At 38.9% G+C, this 18,729-nt stretch overlaps 1 protein-coding gene and 1 long non-coding RNA gene across 14 annotated transcripts in view; one reads left to right on the top strand and one right to left on the bottom strand.

Moving 5' to 3' along the window:
- The window catches only part of LOC311583772, a 671,074-nt gene that overhangs the window by 613,012 nt on the left and 39,333 nt on the right, over nt 1-18,729 (bottom strand). The window lies entirely within an intron of this gene.
- The window catches only part of CAMK2D (calcium/calmodulin dependent protein kinase II delta), a gene marked incomplete at its 3' end in the record, with an annotated part of 237,778 nt that overhangs the window by 185,199 nt on the left and 33,850 nt on the right, over nt 1-18,729 (top strand). For 2 of the 13 annotated variants that reach the window (XM_084757609.1, XM_084757611.1), the window contains exons 9-15: nt 3,717-3,811; nt 5,171-5,293; nt 6,059-6,142; nt 6,492-6,534; nt 10,064-10,098; nt 13,956-14,015; nt 16,438-16,479. In XM_084757609.1, coding sequence (XP_084613735.1) covers nt 3,717-3,811; nt 5,171-5,293; nt 6,059-6,142; nt 6,492-6,534; nt 10,064-10,098; nt 13,956-14,015; nt 16,438-16,479 — 482 coding nt within the window. Of the gene's footprint in view, nt 1-3,716; nt 3,812-5,170; nt 5,294-6,058; nt 6,143-6,491; nt 6,535-10,060; nt 10,099-11,417; nt 11,451-13,955; nt 14,016-16,437; nt 16,480-18,729 lie in introns of all 13 variants that reach the window. The other 11 variants (XM_084757606.1, XM_084757614.1, XM_084757618.1 and 8 more) reach the window with 9 other exon arrangements.

Here is an 18,729-nt window from a genome sequence, read left to right on the forward strand (position 1 = left end):
AAAGGCCACTTATGTCCTTAGAGGCAGCTGGCATTTGAGGTTACATCAGTCCCCCTGAAATCCTCATTGTGTAGTTAATGTTAATTGTTAACTGGACAAGATCTAGAATTGCCTAGATGACAAACTTCCAGGCATCCCTGGGAGGGATCAAGTAGGTCAGGTTAATCACCCCTCTGATGGATCATCTAGGTTAGGTTCAACTCCAGACACCCCTTTGAGGAATCATTTCGGTTGTTAACTCTTGGACACCCCTGTGAGGGATCCAGGTTAGATTAACCCTCGGACTTCCTTTTAAGAAATCACCTAGATTAGGTTAATCCTCAGACATCCCTGTGGGGAATTATCTTGATTAGGTTAATTGAGGTGAGAAGATCTACCATGGAGGAAAAATAGCCACAGAGAACTTTGAAAGTGGTACCATCAAGAAGCCTGCTACTAACTTAACCACTTAGTCTCCTTGTTTTTAATATATCTACCACTATATAGGATTAAGTGGAGCAATACATTAAAGCACATTACCTATGAAGAAGGAACGATGTGACATCATCATTATGCTACAACTCTCCTGGCCATTCTTTATTTTCAGAGAACAGAACTACAAGGAAGCATAATTCAGAAGCCCGTGGGCTCGAGTGAGAAAATCTAAAGCTTAGAGAATGCTTTAAAGAGGAATTAACAGTTTGACCTCAGTTACCCAATAGTATTTTTTTCTCTCCTCAACTCATTTTTTATTTCCACTATTTATGCTAAAGTATTTAGAGTATATATTCTGTATAAGGCACTTTATTGTTTATCAAATGAGGTGGTGTGTAACTTTTCCTGGGGAGATTTCTACTCACCTGAAATATGGCACCAGTTACAGATCAAAGAAATAATTACACCTGAGTCCAAGCTGGTGAGCCATTGTATCTACTGGTGTTGCTTATATGAGGATGGATGACTCAAAACCATCCCTGTGACCAAAATCACACCTTACTGCAGGTAGCAACTGACAAAAGCTGCCATCCTGGACCTCTGCACAGTGTGAAGGCAGCTTGAGCAGGGCGAGTCTTCTCTCCCCAACAGGGTTTGCTGCTTAAGTAACCTTGGGGGAAAGAGGGGCCTGTTAAGTTTTACAGTCTTCCTTAGATAAGATTTGCAAGTTGCTGAGCCTCTTTCCGGGATGAAGTTCTGAATCAGAGCTTCCTGAACCTTAGCAAGCCTCCCTGCAGTGTGGAGTGTTTCAGTCTTGAGGAAATTGCTGTCCAGTGTGCGTATAGTATGCCTTGCTGGCTCTCCCTTGCATGAAAGGCTGTTGGGAGCTTCTGCTTCCCAGAGAAGTGATGTCAGGTGTTATCTGCGTGCAAGAGCCCCAAAGAAGAAAAGCCTGATTTAGAGCGCAAACTGCCTCAGCCAAGAGGCTGTTTAATCATTTTCTAACAACCCAACTCCATGTTTATTAGAAAAATATCCAGACTCACCGGACAATGTTGGATATTACAAAACAAATGTTTTTCTTCATGTTTTGAATCACAAGTGAGAACTAAAACTATTTAAAATGAGTTTCTTTTCAACTCATCCTAGGAAAAAATAATTACAGTTATTGGTCATCACCATGACTATCATTACTATTGAATCACCTCTTCCATCAGATACTAAAAATAATATGAACATTAAAGTAATGCACATTAAGTCTACAACAGTACAATTTATAAAGTACATTTTCAGCCTTGGTATATAAGCCATGATAGTTTTTAAAAACTGAGTAATACCTAAAATGTTTTATTTTGTTTTAATCATGTTCCCATTACTAAGACAAAATGCCACAGATAATCACCTTGCAAAGATGACAGGTTTATTGTAGCTTGAAGTCCATGATATATTGGCCTCCAAAGCATTTGAGCCTGTGGTGAGCACACGCTGAACTCATAGCCAGAGCACGTGGCCGAACAAAACCATTCACCTAATGACCCGGGAGCAAAAGAGGAAGGAGTGACAGGAGTCTAAAATACTCCAGTCACTTGGAGATCTCTGTAGGATTTACCTCTTCATAACAGCTCCTAGTGACCAGGACTCTAACATGTGGCACCTGGGAACATTCAAGATAAAAACTGTCATCCCGCCGTGTGACTCTCTAGGGGTTGTTGTGTGGCTGGCTCTGCATGGGTGGCTTTGGTTGGTTGTCTGCATCCTTTGCAGTGATGACGATCAGCCCCAGCCAGGGAGCCAAGCTTTCTAGGCAAGCCCTCCACCACAAAACTATTCTCTAGCTGCCGTCTAGACACTGAAACTCTATTTCAAATTGCATTCCTGAAGTAGGCTATGAAAGTCCCAGGAGATGAAACTGCTTCTTCAAAGCCTTTTTAATTCAGTGCTAACTTTTGACTAAATAAGTCCAGAGTAACGGACAAGGGTGGGGTAAGACCTGTACCACCAAGAGCTCCAGAAACCAGGGGGCCACCACCCGCAAGGGAAAATGTCCCAGGGTGTCTGGGCAGAGGTTCACCTGCCCTAGTCTTTTCCCTTGGACTTTCCCGGCTTAAGAAAACAGCAGGGGTAGAGCTTAAAGTAAGGCCAGAGGAACCTCAGACCTTCCTTTAGGAAAATCTACAACAGAAAAAACAAAGACCTTAGCAGATTACTAGTGTGTGAAAAGTAATAGAAGGACATTTGAAGGCAAATGGGACCATAATTTCTTTTTTAGGAGAATATATGCATATATCACCTCAGGTGAAATTCAAAGTCTATGAGTCTATTTTTAATTTAAATGTTGAATCATGTATTGACTAACTCATAAGTGCAGATACCCTTCAGCAGGCAGGTTCTATATCTACAGACTCAGCCAACCACAGATAAATATTTGGGGGAGGGGGACACAATTGTATCACGGAATGTGCACAGACTTTTCCCTTGTCTCTAGGCAACACAGCACAGCAACTCCTACAGCATTCCTGTGGCTTTTTGAAGTTAAGCAAGTTATACATTATTTCAAATCCACAGAATTTTATAGCTCTAATGAATTCTGCAATTCTGAAAATGAGCCCTGAGCATGCGCACACTTTGATATCTGTGAGGCAATCCCAGAACCAGTCTTGTGTGTGTACCAACAATGCCTATACTTACATATTTTCACAATGAATCCCAAATTGTATTACAACTAGGTGCTTATAACTTTGGATTTTGCATGCAATGGCACTCTCCTCTTTCACTTTACTATAATATATGACTCTTCAATGACGTTTATTTTGCAGAAAAACTTTTAGTTTTGAAAGCTCAGACTATTGAAGAGAAAATGGTTGTCTTTTTGTATGGTATCAGTATCTCAAGAGACACCAGTGATTTAGAATATAGATTTATAACTGGGGTACTACATTCAACAATGTTCTTCATGGTCAGTAAATAAGAAAGTAGATTGAAAAAAAAAAAAGCAAACATCAACTTGGATAGAATCTATATAGAGAAGAATCCAGGGAGGCAAAACATGTCCTCCAAAATGACAGAAGTATTTCATCGTTAGGCTGCTCTGCCTGCCTGCAATACTTTGTTCCATGGGGGTGGACTGACCAGGTGTCAGTGAGGAGCACAAGGGAGAAAGGAAGAGCTGTCCCCTTCAGAGAGGGGAGGTTTCAGAGCAGGTCACAGTGTGTCTCTCTGAAGTCATCCTCGATGCACCCCCCTCTCTCTTCATACCCTATTGGTCAGCCACATTGACTCATTATCTGTTATGGTCTCCTCAGGTGTCATCCTCTATATCTTGCTGGTGGGATACCCACCCTTCTGGGATGAAGACCAGCATAGACTGTATCAGCAGATCAAGGCTGGAGCTTACGATGTATGTATTAAGTATCCAGACAGCTTTGGATGAGGGTGGGTTGTTTCACGGCCAAGGGCAAGGGCATTGTTGCTCTTGCTTTATTTTTTTTTTAATAATTTGATGTTCTGTCATTTATTAACTAGTGTGGGGTAAATTTCTTTCTTAACCTGTGAAGAACAGTCTATCTATTACAAAATATACTTATCATGTAAAAGGAAGGTTAATTATCAAAAATAGGATGAGCTTTGAGTTGGTGCAAAAGGTTTACAGTTTCAGACCATAAATTTCAAGTCATTATAACTAGATTCAAACACATCTTTATGAATCAGCTAATCAATATATTAAATATATTAAACAATCAATATATTTTGACAGTGAGAAATAAGTTTATTTCCATTGCATAAAAAAATCTTGATTCTGGAGTCAATGAATTTCCAGAAAATATTTTGTGTGTTTTAGATGCTTGAAGATGTTTGGTCAGCTGGGGAGAGGCCAGATGTAACAGATGACTTTAGTCCAATTCATTCAATTTATGAACTCATTCCACATTTGACACATTGTGCCTCATGCAGGAAGGTGTTGTCATAAAGAGCCAGGCAGCTGGGGGCACTGCAGTTCTTGGTGGATCTCACCCATTTTCTGAGCACACTGCTAAGATGTAATAGTTTCCTGGGATCCAGGAAGCTGTGGTGCATCTGACTAGCACCAGACTGCCAAATAGTGACCACAGTCCTCTGCGGGTGTAAATTTGGCCTGGGGATGCTTCGGATCTGCTTCCTGGTCCAGCCGCTGTGCAGCCAGTTGTCATGTCTACCCTTCTTCAATCACTGTATGATGGAGAAATGGTTTCTTGTTGGGAACAATCAACTATGATGACAATTCAAGATGATTTCTTTCTCCATTCGGCCCATGTGGCACCCACTTGATAGAGTGTAGCTATCTTGCAAGCCTTATTTCTAGATTAAGTGTTTTAGAAATTTATACATTGATATTTCAGACATGCTCACATCAAAGCCAGTGGATCAAAATGAAATTAAACCTGACCAACTTTATCTTGTCAGTTTTTCTTTTTGTATCATTAGTCAGTCATATGAATTAATCTGTTTTTGATGCAACTTATGTAATAAATTTTATGAAACAGTTCACTGCTTATACAAATAAGGAATATATTTGGCTTTTTGACTCTGGGGTGGATATATAAGACAGGATGCCGTGTATGCCAGGTTACCCTTGATCTTGCTATATAACTGTGGCTTGCCTGGAACTCCTGGTCCTTCTGCCTCAGGCTCCCTAGTGTTGGGATTAGAGACATGTACCAACATGTCTGGCTTAGTGTGTCTATTTTTAAAAGCTTTTTACTAATTTCTATCTTTAAAGTTTCCATCACCAGAATGGGACACAGTGACACCTGAAGCCAAAGACCTCATCAACAAGATGCTCACCATCAACCCCGCCAAACGCATCACAGCCTCTGAGGCACTGAAACACCCATGGATCTGTGTAAGTCATTTCTCATATGCCCCTGGAGCCAAGCTGAAAAATAAACCCTTAGTCATTTTTTTCATAGACTTATAATAATCTTGCAGAGAAAGATGAACTTTAATGTATTTTGGACTCAAGGTGTTTAACAAATGAATTTTATAATAGTGAAAATCACCATTGCCTATAGCAAACTCTAAACTGCACATACTGTTAAGTATTGCCTACAGGAGCAGAAATGAGTACATTCCATGCCATTATTGATTAAGACTCATGAGCAGGGAATAAGAAAGTGACACCAAACCTTACTGTATCCCAGGAGGGAACTTTTTATAAAGCCCAGTTCTTTATGATTAAGCAGCCTTTGAAATATGTGAAATGTAGAAACTAGGGATGGTTTTAGGGGCTACAGGATAGCTTCAGTGGTCTGAGTGTCTCGTAGAAGCTCTAAGAAAAAGTAAAGTATAAGGGGATCTAAACCCTTCTGTTAATGTCAAGGGTTGCTGGATAATGCTAAGTAAGTGGGAGGTATTCTAATAGAAATGTGATGAAATGCTTGCTAACATGGTGACCTGGCGGTTAATGATCAGCATTTCTGTACCTTCTATCCATCAGTGTGTTTGAGCTCGGTCACTGACAGTCTTCACAAAGCCATGCTTTCCTATAGAGTACTGCAAGTTGGTTATACGCATGCAGGTGCCATTCGTAAAGGTTGGACCTGAGACTCTTTATTGCCCTTGGTATGCTTTAACTATCACCAAGTCACCCTTTCTTCTCTCCTTTTAGCAACGTTCTACTGTTGCTTCCATGATGCACAGGCAGGAGACTGTGGACTGCTTGAAGAAATTTAATGCTAGACGAAAATTGAAGGTAAGAAATTTGACATTGTTGTGGGAGGAGTGGGAGGGCTGATTTGTGAGGTGAAAAGAAAAGCCAACGAAAGGGGAAGTTTTAGCAAAGCTTTCAACACTGTACATCTCAATACTGAGTCCTCCTGGATCTGAGGGAAACTGAGAGTGCTCCATAATTGAACCCAGGACCAGTAGTGGGCCAGATGTGACAGTGTGTGCTGTGCCCTCTCTCCTCAGAGGAAGAGGTGCAGTTTGGCGAAGTTCCTATCTGAAAATAAAACCAGGAGACTTGTTAGCCCCTGCTCCATGTTTTTAGGTCAGAGATTGTTAGAGGCAACTGTGACCTTGTTCTCTTATTTGTTTGATAGGGTGCAATCTTGACAACCATGCTGGCTACGAGAAATTTTTCAGGTATACATGTTTGATCTCTGTTTCTTCTCCTCTGCTCTTCTCCAGGGTGTGTGTGTGTGTGTGTGTGTGTGTGTGTGTGTGTGTGTGTGTGTGTGTGTGTGTGTCTTTAAGAGAATGTAGAAAGTCCAATAACTACAAGTGGTTAACACACAATGGGGATGGGGAGATTCATTATACTCCTGTAGACATCTGTCGGACTCTACCCAGACTAGACACTGGCTCTCAAATGCTGGGTCACACAAGTATAATATGTATGCCTATTTTTATTAAGAGTTCATAAAAAGGGTACTTTCAGTCTAATTACCATGAGGAACTGCAGTAAGAAAGACCTTTAAAATGAGGCGTTTTGTGGAGCCACTTTCTCATAGGCCTAATTTCTTTTCAGCTGAAGTGGTGTGTCTTTACGTTCTTTAACAGTAATTAAAGGGACTAAAGCTCTATAATGAGAAATTATAGAGAAACGACTACGTGGCCACGTAGGGACATCATCCAATAATGGGATTCCTCAAAATGATTGCATGGGGGGAACTAGAAGAAAACGAAAGAAGCATATGAGCTAAACTCAGCCAAGAAGTTTCTTTCTGTAAATTGCCCCTCCAAAATAGGCGCAAAGTGTGTATTGCTTCTAGGAAAGTAGTTTGAAGTTTGAAGTGTCAGGACCGTCTTTGATAGATTATCTAAAAGCCATAGGCATGCAAGAGTAAAATGTTTCTTTATCCATTCTTCTACTGAGGAAGGATAGCCAGTTACCAAGAAGAGACTTGATACCCTATGAGCATATACAGGGGGAGGTAATCCCCCTCAGTCACAGTCATAGGGGAGGGGAGTAAGGGGAAAATGGGAGGGAGGGAAGAATGGGAGGATGCAAGGGATGGGATAACCATTGAGATGTAACAAGAATAAATTAATTTTAAAAATTAATTTAAAAAAGAGTAAAATGTTGGTAAGTGCTAACCAGGCATATGTCGAATGAACTGAAGCAGCAACTAAAGTTACATTTGATCAACTTATAATTGGGGGTGGGGCGGTATCGTGTGCATGTAATTAATCCCAGCATTCAGAAGGCAGAGGAAGGTAGAACTTTGTGAGTTCAAGGCCAGCCTGCTCTACATAGAGAGTTCTAGGCTAACCAGGGTACAAAGTGAGACCCTGTTTGAAAACAAAACAAAACAAACAAACAGAACACTTGGAGTTTAGATGTTTATAGACCAGTTGTCAAAAATAACAGTACTTTGGGTTTGGATAGGCATGTGAAGCATAAATATTCAGTGACGTGTTCAGACTTTGTTTTGCTCTGCCAGGATGTTAAAGTACTAATCAGATGGCCATCAGTATATGCATGTCAGTCATTCTTCGGTCAGTTCCTAATTATTGCTTAGACCCATGTTTGCAGCACAGTTTTCCTTCCCACTTAGAAACAAGGTGAAATGACAGACTGGTGAGCAGCAACCACAGAGTGCCCGCACAGCGACCAGTGCTGCACATTCAGGGGCTGCACTGCCCAGCTGCTGTGTGTTCTGTCTGATGTGTTCGCGCTAATAAACCGTGCTGCTCCCTTTGTCAATCTGTTTTGTAAATACCTAGCTAATGTGATTGACAGGTGAGCTCAATGCCATTAAGCCTTAGCCAATATATATGACCTTAAACTAAAACGACATTTCACTGTGGCCCAGTCCTCAGAGAATCCCTAGAAATGAAGGGACTTATATGGTAGATGTTGTTAATGAAGAACTACTTTTTCAAAGATTCTCCAGAACTAAAATTACATATTTTGTTAACATTTTAATGGCACCCTTAAGTGTCAATTGGGTCCTTATTAATAATGTTTATACACATCTGTAGATGTTTTGGATTACCTCGTGTGTTCCTTTTCACCATCCCATAAACTAAAAATCATGACTAATATGTGGACTTCATATTGTCTCTGAATGTTTTTGCATGAAAAACAAACTTTTTGGCCCATCACTTCCATATCAACTAAACAACATGAGACTCACTTATATCTTCTAGTTCCATCTTGTATTTGTATTTTAGTTTTGAGCATTTAATTCATTCTATTCATTGCCAAATATACTCTTTAAACTTCCGTCCGTATGTGGTTGTAAAGTTGTTTTTATTTCTTCTTTTCTCCCTGAATTGTGGAATGTATTTCTTGTGAGGTAAGGTGATAGTCACTCAAGGGATGATTCTGCGTCTCCCAGGCCAAACTGCTGCTTCCCCCAAATCATTGCCTTCTTTTTGCTTGCTGTTGTAACCCAAATTATTCTGTTTGCTCTCTAACCTATTAACTTCCACAAGAGCTCCTGGGTGATCCTTTTTACCTACAGGCAGACAGTGCCATAACTAAGGCAACTATTGAATAACAGCCTCCATTGATAAAATGTAATAGCTTTGTTGCTAAAAATGAGATAAAATTAATATTTGTGACTTTTAGGCAAAATTTAAAACGATGCCAAATTGAAAACTAAAATAGCATCCCGAATGAAAGAAATATCAATAAGCGAAATGGTCATGTGGTTTCATTACAGCGAGGTATTTTATTTAAACACCATGCTCCGTGTGCATAATTGTGTATGTTAACACTAAGTGGAAGTATGTTCTTTGTCCTCTGTATCTGAGTGTTCTACACCAGTGTACTAATTGTCATTACTGTTGGACTTGCTGTTCACTGTGTACGCACTCATTTTTAAAAGGATGCTTTCAAGTTTTAACAGGCTGAAGCAATTTGGTAAAATACCAGCAGTTGCTTAAGTGCCCTAGAAAAAGGGAGTTTCCCATGAGAACCTATGCCTTTAAGATTTCATTTTATTTTAGATCTTGTTCCAAATATTATGGTTTTTAATTTGTCAGTCAAAGACCTTTGTTTAGGAAGCCTCTGTATTCTGATTTTAAAATCTAAAAGAACACGGAGTGCATTTTTTAAATTACCATATGCTAAGCATTTAAGAAATTTGCTCCTGGTCAATAAGGTACCATTTGATTTTATATAAATATTTGTATTTTCAATCCAACTGAAGTTATCTGATTTTTAAAAAATAGAGAGAGAAGACATTGGTTAGCCAGAGCAAATTTTTGTGAATGAGATTTCAGCCCCCGGAAAGAGGCACTTCAGTGGCAGAGCTGACGTGCTCACGAGACATGGTGTGAATGAAAGTGTGATCAGTCTGTCAGCTGGCGTCTCGAGGCTGAACTCAACTTTCTGGATTATGAAGGATAGTCCAGTGAAAGTTCCAGTATCCTTTTCAAAGCCAACATTGGCATAAAGTCCATTGCACAGCTGGCAAAGTGTTCAACTTTATGCCATTAACTATGTAAGAATTTAGTTTTAAATTTGCTGTGGCAAAACCCAGAAAAGTGATACTGTATTTCAGTGTCCTGTAAGCTCTTGCTCATCAATGTGACCTTGATGGTTTGGTGTCTGTGCTATAACTAAGCAAAGGTGGCAGGAGACTACTACTTGATTTGTCATCATCTCCCTGTGGGTTTGTGGAAAACTCACTAAAGCGATTTTACTCTCATTTTGCAGCAGCCAAGAGTTTGTTGAAGAAACCGGATGGGGTAAAGGTAAGTTAAACAGCTCTCTTAAACTGTCTCTGACTTTTGGAAGTTGCTGCATAGTTTAAATGCTACCCTAAAAGTCCCAAGTATGTAGAACTTATGTACTTCATGGTTCTCAGAAAAGGATGCAGGACAAAGCAGGAGATAGCTCAGCACACAAACATGATTATCATGTATGCTAACACATGATCCATCCTTTTCACATGGTTACGTATTAACCATGAAAAACAACATTGTAAATATCGCCACTGTACAAAATGAAGGTTTAGGTCCTCTCTGCTTCTCCACAGTCCCAAAGCACTCTGCTGACCTAAGAACCTGCAAAAACTAAATGCTTTTCCAATTAATTAATGATGTGGACTTGAAGCCCACCAAAATCTGGGAAAAGTTTGTCTGAGAAATCAAGGCACCCATGACTAACTGCCTTTTCTTGGGCAGTTTCTCTAAAGCCCATGAATTTCTTGAGATTCAATCCTAAGAATTAAAGGCGTGTTCAAGGTGCTACCCTGAGCAGACACTAGGAAAACCTTCCAAGAAAAACAACAACAAAAATAATTTTACTTTTTTGGCTTTCTAACCAATATAGTCCAATGTAATTTCTACTGATGTCTTATTTATAGAGAGCTTTTCTTAATAGTATAATCTCATTTTTGCTTAATAATATTTGTTGTCTTTCCAGAATATCACCTAAATGCCTTCTTAACCATTTTCTTTCTCTTCCAACGGCAGATATGTACATTCCTCAACAGGTCAACACTCTTGGGAATAAATTAATAGTCTAACCTTTGAACTTGACCCAATCAGGTGGTCATTTCCTATTGAAAAATGCAACATAGAAAGTCATGTGTTGGTTCCTAAAGTTATATGGAGTCATTCATTACCTCACCACCTGTCTCTGTGTGACCTGAAATTTTCCAGCTCTGGAGTCACTGTGCCCTGTGCTCACTAGGTCACCATCTCCCATTACGTCTTTCTGCTTATTTCACTCATTTCAGATTGCATTGACAGTGGATGTCTGCCTTTTCCCCAGTGTGACGTTGGTGAAAATGGGTACTTTTAAGTTTTTAAATGTTTCCCTTTGGGTGGTATTTTTTTGTACTGCTCAATACCAGAGAGCCCACAGGCCCAATAGACAGTTAGTCTCACTGTTATCCAGATGCAGAAACACTTTCAGAACAGTTTTCCTCCAGCTGACTTATAAACACCATTTCAACAGGAAAATTAATATATATTCCATGCTTTAAATTCAAATGGTCGTGTTTCTTTTTGTTTGTTGTTTGTTTTGTTTTCTCTTCTCTTCCTTTCTCTTTGACTGGTCAATTCAGAAAAGGAAGTCCAGTTCGAGTGTTCAGATGATGGTGAGGACCTGTGTCTGCCAGATTTCTCCTACTGGGAAAGTGCACACTTAGAGATGAAACAGTCTCATTTACCTGAGTCAGTGGGAGTAGAAAAAAAGCCTCATAAGTCAGCGCTAATCGGCACTCAGAACATGCTACTGCACTTTCACATTACGTTGTTTTTCTCTCATAGAATTTTTCAAATAAATAACAAATTGGACCCTTATCTATATCCTGTTAATGACTTTGACCGTCTGTGAGAGCACAGACCAGTTTTCTCTTCGAAAATAAAGAAGCCAAGACATAAGGAATGTTTACTTGTACAGAAAGAAATGCTATAGGGTTGTTTTTTAATTGATAATCATAACTGCTAACTTAATTCCGACAGAACTTAATACAGTTGCCTTGAGTTTACAAATAATGTGAAAGTGAGTTCAGCATGGCCTCATTCTAGCTGAGCTTCTTTAAAAGAAGTATGTACTCACATTAACTGAATAAATGCAACACCTTGTTCACGCCTCCTGAGAGTAATACTGTGCCACTTACACATCTGATTGCATTCAGGTTTCAAACAAGGAAAACACAGTATAAAGAACATACACTCACATGTACATTTAAAATCCAGCTGTGATTGAACATGGGACTTGATAACCAACTCTTTGAAAGTTAGTTATTCTGGCTTTTACTTGGAATTTTTCCTGTTACTTTAGAACAATACTATAAATACCCCCCCCCCAAAACATGATGGTGTGTGTGTGCTGTTCCTGTGTGAATGTGGGCAGAGGGTTGGATAGTCGTGCTTGCCAGCTGATAAGTTTGTGTACAGTTAGATGCAAGCGAGTCACATTTTCACTAAAATAAGGCAGTTCTTAGCAACTACATCCTAGGGTGATGGAGGAAGAATGAGCCTTAGTATTTGCCTTTTATTTACATCCACTGATGAATACTAAACACATTAAGTAACCACATGTGTCCTGGTGACTGGGCAGGAAGTTGCAGTGCTGTGTTGAGCACTCTTCCTGTTAGGAAGTTCCCTGTGGACACCATCTCCTTGTCGCTGTAGCTTGTAACAACATGAGTACTTTCTGATCCCTTAAACCTTTACCTCCTCTCTCTTTTTGGCCGTTGCACACATTTTTCTGTTCAATTCATTTAAAGCAAAAAAAAAAAAAAATCACAAACCGCTTTCAAAGCACGGGCTAGAAGTTCCATCTTTAATAAGTTTTCTAGTTAAAGCAAATGTCCAACATTTTCTTTCATCCCGAATGACACTGAGCACTGTGTTATAGCTTATTCAGTAATGCTCACACCAACAATGATAGAAAGGTAAATGAAAAGAAGAGCAAAATGTTTTAGACCTTAGTTAATTCTGTTGCCTCTGTCTTCTTCTCAATGATAGCCCCAAAACAGCCTGTTGGCATAAGATTAAACTATCGAGGAAGCCCAAATAGTGACTGTGTGATCACTTGTAAGTAACAATTTGATATGCAGCCCATGTTCCCCTTTAGTGTGATTATATTTACATTCATATTAAAACTATGGTGTTCATCCCTTTAGAAAATAATATACAAATGCCTACATAATTTGATAGGCAAAATGAACATGATTTAAGTTTCTGTTTAATGGCCATAATGTAATATTTATACATGGGTTTAAAATAACGTTGATTATTATATCTCAGTATTTTACTCTTCTGTCCCAATTCAACAGAGTTCCAGGCTCCCACATGTCTACAGAGAGCCTTCTCTGTGGGCCATGGCCATATTTATTAGCCCTATGAGCATCTTTGAAAATAAGGCTCCTGAGGTAATAATCACACCCCCTTTAAGGATAAACTCAACTGTGTTAAGAAAAGGGCTTGGTCTTACCGCATGTATTTGACAAGAATAAATGTAGCATCCAAGGTACTGAGCTGTCTCTCAAGCAACTGTGAACAAAAACGTTCTTTCACATTGAGGCTGCAGAGTGGATTTTGATTTCTCCCACTTATCACTGAGACGCCTTCCTAAAGGAGACCCAAATTTATCATTGTCAGTAAAACACTTTGATGTCTGTATTTTATCAGAAGATCCAGGATTTTAATTGGATATCTAGTAAACAAAGTAATGATAGCTCCCCAGGGAAAGATGATCTATGTGGGACTTCAGGCTCAAGAATAAAATAAGAAGAAAAATAATGAAGGAATGTGTTCAAAGAAGTGAATAATTCGAAGCTTGGAAACGGACTCTGACTTGAAGGGTATGAATACGGCTACAGCCTGGTCATACTTTGCCGCTTGGCTTGAGTTCGCTGAAGCCACTCAGTGAAGGCAGCACACACAAACCAGCCACAGCTGGCCCCATCCTTCCATCACAGACAGGGTCCCTGAATGTGTGTGACCTTCAGGAACCAGATGTCCCCTTCATTTGTGTCAGTCATTAGAGTCTTTCTCATCCATCAACAATGCTCTTTATTCTCATGTCTGTATAGCCATTGGCTACCAAGAAGATTAAGGCATCTCTGTTTCTATTTTCTACATATCCACAGATAAACAACAAAGCCAACGTGGTAACCAGCCCCAAAGAAAATATTCCTACCCCGGCGCTGGTATACCTAGACTCTTGTACCCTTCCTAAGTTCTGCACTGTTTGCTGTTGTTTCTTTCATCTGCTTTCACTAAATTGATATCCGTGTATCAATACTTCATTTGTTGGTGGTTTTGGTTTTTCGTGTTTTTGTTGTATTTTCCTTTGCTTTGGTTTTCTGCTTTGTTTTATTTTTATGTTTTGTTTTTGGGTTTGCTTTTGTTTTGTTTTGTTTTGTTGGTTGGGTTTTTTTAAATTGTTGGTTTGGTTTGGGTTTTTTGTTTGTTTGTTTTTGGGGGGATTTTTTGTTATTGTTTTGATTTTTGTTTTGTTTTTGCTTTCAAAGGTAGAAGAAAAACTTATTTTGGTTTGTTTTTCTTTTCTTGAGATAGTTTTCAAGTGTGTTTCTAACATGAGACTTTTCATTTCGTTGTGGAGCATCATGCTTTCCTCCGCAGTTGGAATTCTTGCATGCTGGCTGGGAAACGCAGTAGAATGTGCTTCGGGTACTCTTAGCTCTTCTGGTGATGACTGCTACTGATCGTGCATACAGTGGTTTCTCTTTCTGCAAAGAACATGCCGACATCAAGGAGAGCTAACAGGATTCTTGCAAGATGACTTGAAAAGTCGACCTTATTCAGAGCTCCCATTTCTCTCGTATTGAAAGACAGCATGGCTTTGCAGGGTTTCCCATTCTGGGATAAAGAGGCACTGCCCAAGGCAAAACTCTTTTGTCTCTTGTGTATCAAATTAAATAGTCACTGTTTCACTTTCTTCCACACAGTGAGAGTGTATAACATAGGTTAAGTCAACAGAGACTGACAGTTTTGTCCATTTCAATCAAATGTGTAGAATTAGCAACTTTGTCAGTTACTTCTACACACTGGAATAGTGTGGTATTAATTCAAAAGTTGGTTACTGGTGTTTAGTACATGGAATTATAAAAAATGTGTTCAAATGGTTTCATAATTTGACTTACGATTCCCAGAAATTATTTTTATTCATCACTGTGCCCAGACTGTTGTTGCCATTGACTTAAAAGTACTAGGTGTTACTTTAATTGGGTTAACCAGTAGTCTCACTGGAAGAACACTCAGAGGAAAAAACATATTGAGATTGAGGGTTATCAGGGCTGAGGGCATAGTTCAGTGGGAGAGTGTTTTCATAACTCAGAAGAAACCTAGTGGTTCAGTCCCTAGCCATATAAAAGAAAAAGAAAACAAACAACCTGTTTTCTTAAAAATAGCTAAGAAAAAGGGGGCCCAAAAGATAGCAAGCTATATTTTGGTAAAACAAGTGTTGCAACTCAGGCCACAGCAAGGAAGAGAAGAAGCAGCGGTTGGGTTTTCTAAGTGTGCAGTGCAGGCTTTTCCCTGGGGAAGTGCCTATGGCGGAGACTGGCCATAGTTACCACAACTCACAGGTACCAAGACACCCGTTTGTGAATGTAGCAAGTGTGCTATCTCTGTGTGAACATTCAGTCTTTTTTATTTTTTACATCAGTGTTTTAGTAGTATTTTCCACTTAAGAATTTTCTCAAACTATGTGAAAATAATAGTTTCTTAATGAAAAACATTACTTATTAATAAAATATAATAAATAATATATAAAATATATCTTCACAAAGAATTTGATGTGTTCTTGGATATTTCTGTCTATGGTGCTCTTGGCCTGTTTCTTTGAGACAGACAGCAATAGAGTATTCAGAGAAGAAAGGCAAGCTTACTATTCTTTATATGATCTTCACAAAGCAGAAGTCTTATTTTTGATGTGCTTTGCATAGGATGTATTAACAGTGTCTCCAATGATAGTGTTTTATAATTAGTTCTAAAACACTTAAATGACCTTTTATAAGTATTCTTTGGAATTTTTTATGAGCTTTGATGTGTATTCTGTTGGACAATTTTGTGAGGTTTTTTTTCTTTAAGCATGTCTAATGTTTCAGGATTCTCCAAGGGTATTCAGCTATGTGTTGATTATAATGACCTCAGAGTTGAGTCCTAAGGCAATACAGCTGAAGAAAAAAATCTCCACACAAAATTTGATGTCTTCTCAGATATGTCTATCTGTGATGTTCTTGACCAATTTCTGTGAGACAGGCAGCAATAGAGTATTTGGAAGAGAAGAAAGGGAAGTCCTGTTACAGGGCCTGGTGAAACAGTGGGTGCCTCTTTAGGTCTCCAAACTGCAAAGCCCTGCCCGTCATTCAGCTATCAGGAATAAGGTCTTTTGCATGCTGCTTCTGGGTAGGGACATGTGTGGTCTCATGGACTCACCAGAAGGCCTCCTCAGAGATCCTGTCAACTCTTGACCACCCTTGACATGGCTTTAGCTCTTGTCACTATTTAGTCTTGTCTGTTAGCCCTCTCTGCTCTGTCCCACAGACTAGTACGAATGTACTTACCAATACAAACTGTTTCTCTCTCTATTTTGTTCTCACTCAGGAGCCCCAAACTACTGTAATCCACAACCCTGATGGAATCAAGGTATTCTGAAAGAATCAACCCCATTTGCTTTGATAAGATTACACATCTCATCAAATGCCCTGTGCAAAACTGAGTCACTATCTCAAGTGGGAAAAAAAATTGGTCCTTTTGTCACCACATGCTCTTTCAGGCTTAATTCGTCTAGAATTATACATAGACATCTTTCAGATCAAAATGAATGACAGTAGCCTGAGAGAGAAATCAGTGTTCCCTTAGTCAATAACAAAAAAAATAAATAAAGGTCAGGCTAAACATTTACAGAGTCTTTGTATTGAGATGGCTGTGTATCTTAAGCAATTCCATGCAGTCCTTTTCTATCTCTGTGCCTGTTTATGCATTGTACAATAAACACACACAGCATGAAATTTCAGAATTTCTTGCTATCATCCCATTGTCTTCCCAAATAATGAGTTTGTAGGTATTTTTTTCCTAAGATGTAATACTGTTTTTGAGCTTTTCAGTTGTCTTCTGTTCTGTTGTTAAGTGGATTTTGTTGTGGTTCTTGCTTCTGTTTGCTTGTTTTTCAATTCCCTGTAATTGATGATATTGATGGTCGTGTTACTGTTTGACATGGATTTGAAGAGAATCAGGGAGTTCCACCTCTTGTTGAGTATGTTTGTTGTCAATCTATATGAACTATACTAAAGGATATTTAAGTATTGTGCCGAATGAAGACTACTATGTTCCACCTATTGTAAATTAGATGTATACTGTGTTTGTACCAACACTTGCATGCATGTTTGAAAGATGAAAGGAGACATTTTCTAAATGTACCTCTATCCAGCTTACACCTTCTTATGGGTTATCATATATAAGAGAGGAAGTATGTGCCAGATGTTCTAAGTCTAAGACTGAGAAATAGTCACAGTCTTTTCCTTGCTCTAACAATAACGCTGAAGGATCAGGACTCTTTGGCTCACTATTTAGTTGGCCCATGTTGAAAACATCAAGTGTTTTGTGTCTTAACCCGAGATGAACATTACTGTCATGACACTAGAGAGGTTCCAAGTCCCAAAAAAGGTTTGAGGTAGTCAGGACCAGCACATATGAGAATAGCCCCATTAATGGCACTCTCAAAGAAAAGACCCGGCATAGCAGCTGGAGCGGACACTGCCGTGATTCTAGCTCTGCTGTTTGTAAGAGTTGCTGCATGCTGTCCATTGCTTACATGAATCCATTTATTTTTAAGTGCATGGGTTTGACCTTCATTTTGAGTTTAAGTCTGAATGCTACATCACATTAAAGAAATGCATGGATGCTTTTCTTTGGTTTTGTATGTGTGAAGACTCTGGACATTAGCTAGTTTATCTCCTTGGCTCACATATTATATATAGTATTTATATAAATAGATGGATTTCTAAAAATACAAAATCTGTAAGTGGACACTGACTTTTTTTTTTAATTACATTTCAAATCCTGTTTTCCACTCACTGAACATAACAGCTATTAACTGGAAGTTTGGTCCCAATTATTTTCAGCTCTGACTTTTAATCATTCCAAGTGGAAAATGAATACTTTCAAATACTGCACCATATCATTACTAGAAAATATTTCATTGGTATATTTTAATAAAAACACATAGGAAACTGCTTTAAGAAAAGTATCTTACCACCATAGTTGCAGTGCACTTTTAAGTGTACTTGCTATTCTTCACCTTAATTTGTAGTTTTACAAAGAACTTCATCTTTTCATTGGGGGAAGAGATGTCTTTTTCAATGACTGACACTTTCTGAGTTACAAAAGACTGGGGGAAAAGTCTAACTGCCCTTGAAAATAAATTATTCATTTTGATTCCAGTGTCCTAAACATAAGCCTGAACCTTTCTGACAACTTTGTTCAGCCTGGTTCAGTTTTGATAGCCCTAGCTTCTGATTCAAATGATGGAGGAAATGCCTTTTCTCCGTAGAAGTGGAGAATGGAGAAACAGTGGGAAAGTCTGTCCTCCACACAGTACCCAGCACAAAGAAGTGCTACTTACTGGTTGATTTATTAGGGGTAAAACCATGTATTTTAAACTTGCAATTCATTCTGCCAAAATTTTCCACTTCTCTTTCTAAAAATACACTGTGTGAGGCACTGTACTGTGAACTCATCTTATGCAATTCTTAAATAAACTACATACTTCTTCTGCTTCTACAAATCACCTGGATTCATCTTGCATCAGTGACTAGGCAACCAGAGTACTCTCTTTGAAATGTTTGCAACATATGACATTTAGTTTCTGTTAAAAATCACTTGGTGTATTTGTCC

Source organism: Acomys minous (genome assembly GCF_964271855.1).
Source record: "Acomys minous genome assembly, chromosome: 14".
NCBI lineage: Eukaryota > Metazoa > Chordata > Mammalia > Rodentia > Muridae > Acomys > Acomys minous.